General features: G+C 42.3%; 1 protein-coding gene across 1 annotated transcript in view; it reads right to left on the bottom strand.

Moving 5' to 3' along the window:
* Positions 1–7,095, bottom strand: part of gckr (glucokinase (hexokinase 4) regulator) — a 10,822-nt gene that overhangs the window by 2,908 nt on the left and 819 nt on the right. Inside the window, exons 2-15 of the mRNA XM_008297773.1 lie at positions 6,790–6,939; positions 6,642–6,710; positions 6,492–6,560; positions 6,198–6,271; positions 5,871–5,937; positions 5,731–5,784; positions 5,501–5,595; positions 5,071–5,176; positions 4,805–4,923; positions 3,131–3,229; positions 2,680–2,777; positions 2,448–2,524; positions 261–357; positions 66–175 (exon numbers count right to left, since the gene is read on the bottom strand). Of these exons, the coding sequence (XP_008295995.1) occupies positions 66–175; positions 261–357; positions 2,448–2,524; positions 2,680–2,777; positions 3,131–3,229; positions 4,805–4,923; positions 5,071–5,176; positions 5,501–5,595; positions 5,731–5,784; positions 5,871–5,937; positions 6,198–6,271; positions 6,492–6,560; positions 6,642–6,710; positions 6,790–6,939 (1,284 nt within the window). The remainder of the gene's footprint in view (positions 1–65; positions 176–260; positions 358–2,447; positions 2,525–2,679; positions 2,778–3,130; positions 3,230–4,804; positions 4,924–5,070; positions 5,177–5,500; positions 5,596–5,730; positions 5,785–5,870; positions 5,938–6,197; positions 6,272–6,491; positions 6,561–6,641; positions 6,711–6,789; positions 6,940–7,095) is intronic.

Below are 7,095 nucleotides of genomic sequence, written 5' to 3'. Positions count from 1 at the left end.
GATAGATAGATAGATAGATAGATAGATAGATAGATAGATAGATAGATAGATAGATAGATAGATACTTGTTGTTGAGCAGCTGAGGTGTCTCCGTCAGCCTGATGATAAACAGCATGGAGGTTAGATGTCTTCTCTCTCACTCTCCGAGCCAAATCCACCACTTTGCTGACATCATCTGCGTAGAGAGGCGGTCAAAACACATGCTGATTTGATTTGGACTAAATCCAAACATGAAAATAAATAAATAAATCGTGCCTCACCGGAGTGCGTGTATACGAGTAGAACTGTGTCCTTGTCAGTGAGACAGGGAAGGACCAGATGTAGGAAATCCTCGTGTGCTATGCAAAACTCAGCACCCTAGAGGGAAGACACAAACATGTTATTTACACTCATTACTGTAGTAGTAGTTTAACATTCGCTGTAAATATGTTAAGTGTTGGAAACAGAAGTGTCGCACTTGTAGCATTTTAATTCTGACACAGAGGTGTGGTCTCAGGTTGTTAATTTAGACACAAGTGGTAACTGCAGCATTAATCTATAAAAAACATGAGGTGCTAGAAGCTTGGTGTTGATGAAGCAACAATAGATTGTTGTTGAAAGCTGAGCCTACCCAGAAGGGACTTATACCTGCATTCCTTCTACCAGCCAGCAGTGGGGAAACTCTCCTGGTTTGCAAAAAGAAATCGGACTGTATACAAGTCTATTTGAAAGTGGCCCTTCTTCTCACTTGATTTCTTACTTTAGAAAGCATTGTCTTTATTAGTTTATGGTCTCAATTACCAGTTTCAAGAGTTTTTGGAAACAGCTTCATTTCATAAATTATGGTTCCTTTTAGCGTAAAATAGATGATAAAGCGGGATATGTTTTAGGGCAGATTGACTGTCTGCCACCATATGGCCACATAATGTGTCCTCGGCTTTTTTAGTCAAATCCATTTGTCGTTCCTTATGTTAACGATATTACCGATGATACTTGCTAACATTAGCTACTGGTGATGCCACTTCGAGTAAGACTGTAGCAGCCAAACACCTGCTATTTTGATAAGCAACAGCGCTGATTTTAAATTCCCGTCCATAAAAGGGCCTTCAAAATAAGACATAAAGCATCCATCCATCCACTATCTATACACCGCTTTATCCTCACTAGGGTCGCGGGGGGCTGGAGCCTATCCCAGCTGACTTAGGGCGAAGGCAGGGGACACCCTGGACAGGTCACCAGTCCATCGCAGGGCCATCAGCCGTGAGCCGGATTCGAACTCACGACCTCCACCTCGGGACTGTTGCCCAGTGCGGGGGGATGCCAGCTCAACCTGGTGAGCTATTGCGGCACCCGACATAAAGCATGTTTAGGTAAATTATGTGGAAACTTTCGTTGACCTTTGAAAAACAGCAATACAACTTGCTGGCATGCATAGAGCAGCAGAGAATGTTGGTATTTTGAAAAACCAACTCAAGATCTGTCTATTTATTTATATGTTTTTGTCTGTTTTATTTCTCTTTTAACCCTTCACTTTTCTGTTATGGTCTGATTTTGCTATCCTGATTTTTTGTTCTTCTTCTGGTTCTTTAAAGCCTTTGTATGTCTGCATGAAAAGCGCTATACGAATAAAGCGACTGACTGAGACGTAAACACAAACACACAGAGCCCACATATATATATGCATGTATTCAAATTGTAGCGGCTGTAATGCTGATGAAATTCCTTTTCTCTGTTTCAAAACACTACCGCAGCTCTCTGGGGTAATTTAGAGGGCAACGACACAGTTTTTCTATAGTTTCACGCACTGAGGCAAAACATTTGAAGTAGTTGCATTAATCACACAATTGGAATATAGGCTCCGACCTCGTCACTCCCCACAGGGAAACTCTTAGCTCAGCAGTCGAGAAAGAAGCCTACAGGTGGAAGCTAGAGTGAATAATTTCTTTTTTTTTTCTCTCTGCAAAACTGCTAAAGAATCCCTTGTAAGTGCTACTTAAGTTGAATTGAAGACTTAATTAAGACCAATGAGCAGTATTATAAAAAAAGACTACAGCAGATTAACTGAAAACAGACATGAAGTCCAACAGGGTTTCACAAAGCAGGTACAGCGGGGTGTATTTTATTCTAATCCTGTTCAGGGTTAATCTACCAGTCACATGCTGAAGAGACAGATGTGTCATTACAGGGTGCAAAACAAGACCTGGATGTCATTTTAATTGGATTTTGCTGGATTTGAGACATTTTAATACTTATAAAACCCACAGACAAGCCGGAGCATAAATCTCCATGTCTGCAGTCAGCTCGCACCGACACTATTTTCTGCAGAAGATGCTCAGAGAAATCAGTAGAAGGCCATGCATTGTGTGAAATTAAGGCTTTGTTTTGATGCAGTAATTACTCATTAATTATAATGCCCCCCCCTCTTTTGTTTAAATGGATGTTAATTCATTGTTTCTCTTCACACACACCAGTGAAGTCAAGGGTCCCTCTTTGTTGCTCAGCTCTCTGTAGCCTCCACTGACGAAGCCTCGAACATCTTCGTAATCTAAGACACACAGATACGTCTAATGTTTGTCATCACACACTGAGTTAGATTTACGAGACGCCAGCAGCACAACGTGACTGCATGCGAAATGGAAATATTCTTTCAGGTGCAAATGAACCAGTTGTTGTTTTGCTGCTAATGAGCGCTCCTCTTACCTGCTCCAAACGTGGGGTTGCACTCACTGGCGTCAATGAGACTCAGCAAAGCCAGCGATCCCCAGCCGAGGTAGCACACTCGCCTGCCACACCGCAAACTGAAACATGTAAGATATGGTGGCAAGATTACTGAGTTACAAATGCTATACGTTCAAGCCGCTAATCTGCTTTGAAATAAGTCATTATTGAGGGTTTTCGTGGGAGGCTTTTGCACTTTTCTATCCAGAAGTCTGAGTGAAATCTATACAGATGCTGCAGAGAGTAGCAGGTGTGGTAACGGTTGGGTTTTAACTAACTGTAGTGATTTCTATTCTATAATTTTCCCCTTCCCCCCCTACACTGACATCAATAGAGTCATGGGGGATCCGTAAATCAAAATAACCCTGAGTTGGTTTACTGTGTTAATTAAAATCCGAGGCAACAGTAAAAGGTGTCACCGGAGATGTGCTACCTCTCCCCTGCTGCTTCCACCAGATCAGTGATGATCTCACTCTGAGAGTAAGTGATATCCAGAGTTCTCTCGTAGGCTCTCAGGTGCTGCAAAATACTGCTGTTGGAAATGAAACAGAAAAGACAAAAGAAGAAATTTGATTTTAGATTTACTTCCATTAACTGACCCAACCAGCAGCATCACATTCACATTCTCTTTTCCTCAATGACCTCTAGAGGTCAGTAACACACAATGGAAACAATGAAAACTCTGCCGTTGATCTGTGTTAGACTAATGCTGCACGGTGTAACAGCTTCTGCGGTGATTCTCAACTGGCTGCTGCCGTCAGCTTCAAGGATACTTTGACAAATGCCACGTGGGTTTTAAGAATGTTTCACGGTTTGGCTTTGTGCTACAGCTGTGTGACGGGAAAACAGCTGGTCCACTTGTGAATCTTAGATTTAGCTTGAATTGCAGAGATGAAAAACAATAACTGTGTATTCAAATGACAGCTGTAGTGAACTCGTATTAAGCTCGCAAGCTCTCATTCACTGATGTAGATAAAATTGTGAGCCGATACACTGATACGTGTGAGTGGACACACTCTTAAAGGCACAGATCAGCAGTAATGTGAAAAACTTGTAAAGGGTTTTTCGGATGAAGCGGTTGCAGGCTGATGGCTGTAAACACAAAGAAGCACTTAGAAAGCAACACGTTGCTCCTTTGGGTGCAGAAAGAGGGGACTGAAGGTGCTGTGAGGGTATGAAAGTGATTGCGAGGAGCTAGTCTACTGTCCACTTGCATGAATTCTTACTACACAACAGGCACTGATGCACTTTTAAGTCTGTTAAATACAAGTAATTGGCTCTAAAGCAATGTAAGCTTTTGTTATTTTTAGATCGGCTTCAATTTAAACCACACATTTGGTTTATATTATCTGATTTGTTTTCCCTGACGACAATGTATTTTAATTTCAGAAAATGAAATTAATCAAAATGCAGTGTTTCCACTTTTGTTTGTTTGTTCAGTAAGAAAATGTACCAATTAAAATCACTTTCTAATCATTGTGGCATCAAGGAATGTTTGCATTATGTATTCCACGCTTCAACAACTGTAACAGGACAATCAGTGTAAGTGGTTTTAATATTGTGGCTCGTCTGTGTTTGTTTATTCAAAAATATCAATACCAGCCTGTCTGTATGCTGAATATCAAGGCAAAGCCAGCAGACTGTTAGCTGCTATACAGACTGGAAGAAGTGTGAAACAGTTGGGCTTTCTTTGTCCAAATGTAAGAAATATGCCTACCAACCCCTCTACAGCTCACACATTGTACTCCATCTGTTTGTTCTCTGTGTTTAATCTGTGTTTCTTAACTTTGGAAGAAGACAGCTGTTTCTGCCTGCTTCCACTCTTTATGCTAAGCTAATCATCTGCTCGCTCTAGCTTTATATTTTGCCATAAGAGGGGGTATCAATCTCCCCACCTAACGCTGTCTATTTCCAACAGTCTTTAACTATTTCAAGTATCTTTCTTTCGCTGTCATTTATAGGACACTTTGACATGGTTATACCTCCGTCGAAACCTCTCACAGCAGCAGCAGCAAGCTAAAATAGAATCGTGCAAAGAGTGAGCGAATCCAGGTAGCTTCAGGTGAAATCGTTCAAAAAGCTTTTCGGTGTTTGTATCCGTGCTTACTTGTATGTGACGGGTGCGTGCGAGAAGGTGGCAGCATGAGCAGCGGATAAGACGACTTCCAGGAGAATCTTGGTGGTGCTGCCTCCCTTCATCCTGGAGGAGCCGCTGATGGCTTCTGGCTGAACAGACACACACAGAGAGTCGGCGGACAGAGCAGAGCGACACGGCTCCTTCGTTTCTAATTCTGAGACTTGACACAAATGCAACCTGAACAGTAAGTGGAGGAGCGGGAATAATGTGCGCGCGAGTGCGATGAGCACAAATACCCCAACTGCTGGGTTGATGAGGAAGGCCTGTTGGCTTTTGGCGAGCTCCTCCATCCTTTGCACCACGCTGCGAAATGTGAATGTGCAGCCTGGAAGAGGCTCATCCCTGCACAAAGGAACAGTTTGTTTTTTATGTTGAAATAACAGAAGTTTCTCCACAGTAAAATAGCATGCTGTAGGTTAACCACTCTTTACATAAACAGATACTTGATTGATCTTTTGCAGGAAATTACTTTGTCATCACAGTCAAGGAAAATACATTAAACAAGAACAAATCATGGAAGCACTGGAGATAATTCAAATAATTGTAATTTGTAATGTGCAAAAATATACAGTATGGGAAATATACAGTGTGCAAAATGATGTGCAAAACAAATCGATGCAATGAGATTAACTCTGCAATAAGAGTGAAGTACATCCACCCACACACCTGGCCTGATGTGCAGGGTTGAAGCCAACCAGTACAGGAGTGTACACTTCAGGGTTCTGCAAGCAAAATTCCAGCTGACCTGCCACAAATGGAGCCTACAGGACCAGAAATAAAACAATTGCAGTAGCAGTTTCACCAGCAGAGGTTAAATAAACACCAACTGTCAAACGTCTGTCCTCGGGTTCACGTGTAAACTTCTTCTCTGACTCTGAACTGTCAGACTGACTTACAGATAACCCGCACGAAATGCCGATGAACAAAACTCGCTTCTTTCCCTCGCAAACCTGCAGAGAACCAAAAAAGATGCAATGCTGGTCATTCACTAGTTAACTTCCGTCTCCACTTAAACATTTTCAATGATGCCACTGACCTTCTTCAGACTGAGCATGCCCAGTTTGGGGTCGTCTTCGGGAGCCTCTTGTGAGGAAAGCAGAGCTCTGAGGAAAATGAGTGCGAAGAAAAAGTGAAACGATGTAACTTTAAAGAGAGGAAATAACACATTTCTGTGCAACAAAACACACCTCCAGGGCTTCTGCTGCTACTTGTTTGGGTATGACCGATAGCTTATAGTGGCTAGCTGATGTATAGAAATATCAAAAGCTCACTAGTCACAGGTCAGTCCACACAAAGTAAGTCTTTTGTATGTTTAATTGTACTTTCATTACATTTATTTCACACAATCTCCACCTCAACACACCTGTCTCCTCCTGCAATGACGTATGAATAAACCGGACTGTGGTTCAGCTGCCTCAGCGCTCTGTTGAACCTTGACTAACATCACACACAAACACACAAAAAAACCACACTACAGAAAGCCATTTTTCCAAAAACCAAGTAAGATTAGATGAAATAACTTAATTCAGTGCAATTTTTTGATATTACAGGCACGGTCTTCCTTGCCTTTATCTTTCCATTATGAACACTCAACCAGTTGTTTGCCTCCTTATGCCTGGTTTCAAGGGAACTAATTCATGTTGTGAGCAACTTTTACCGTGATGAGGAAAGCCAGTCGACCAGAAGTGCCACAACCACTCAGTATAACAAGGCTGTCCTCTGGATCCTGTGAAAGAAACAGAGGACTCAGTGACCTGGCTGAAAAACAGACAAAACAGACCCATGCAAGGAGTCGGAGAGAAGATACCTTGAGAATGAGCTCCACCTTCTTAGCAACCTCCATCAATGTCGTCACCACTTGCTCGCTCAGAAGTCTCTAAAATTACAATCAGATAGTTATCAATTGAATTTTTAGAGGACATATTTGTCACTAATTATGTGTGGAGTGATTGTACCTGGTAGGCTGCTCCTGTTTCTTCTTGAAACATCTGGGCGTCACAGGCCTGTAACATCCTCACAATGCTGCTGGCTGAAGCTCGGTCGATGCCGCGCGTCAGAGGGTTCGACTTCTCTGAAACAGGGAGTGAGGGCTCATAATCTGGGGACTGACAGACAAAACGTAAGGAGAAAAAAAAGAATATTTTATACATCCATCCATCCATCCATTATCTATACACCGCTTAATCCTCACTAGGGTCATGGGGGGCTGGAATCTATCCCAGCTGACTTAGGGTGAAGGCAGGGGACACCCTGGACAGGTC

The sequence above is a fragment of the Stegastes partitus genome, unplaced genomic scaffold, assembly GCF_000690725.1.
Source record: "Stegastes partitus isolate 25-593 unplaced genomic scaffold, Stegastes_partitus-1.0.2 Scaffold1246, whole genome shotgun sequence".
Lineage (NCBI taxonomy): Eukaryota > Metazoa > Chordata > Actinopteri > Pomacentridae > Stegastes > Stegastes partitus.
The sequence above is the reverse complement of the archived record's forward strand: the minus strand, read 5'-3'. Positions and strand labels throughout refer to the sequence as shown.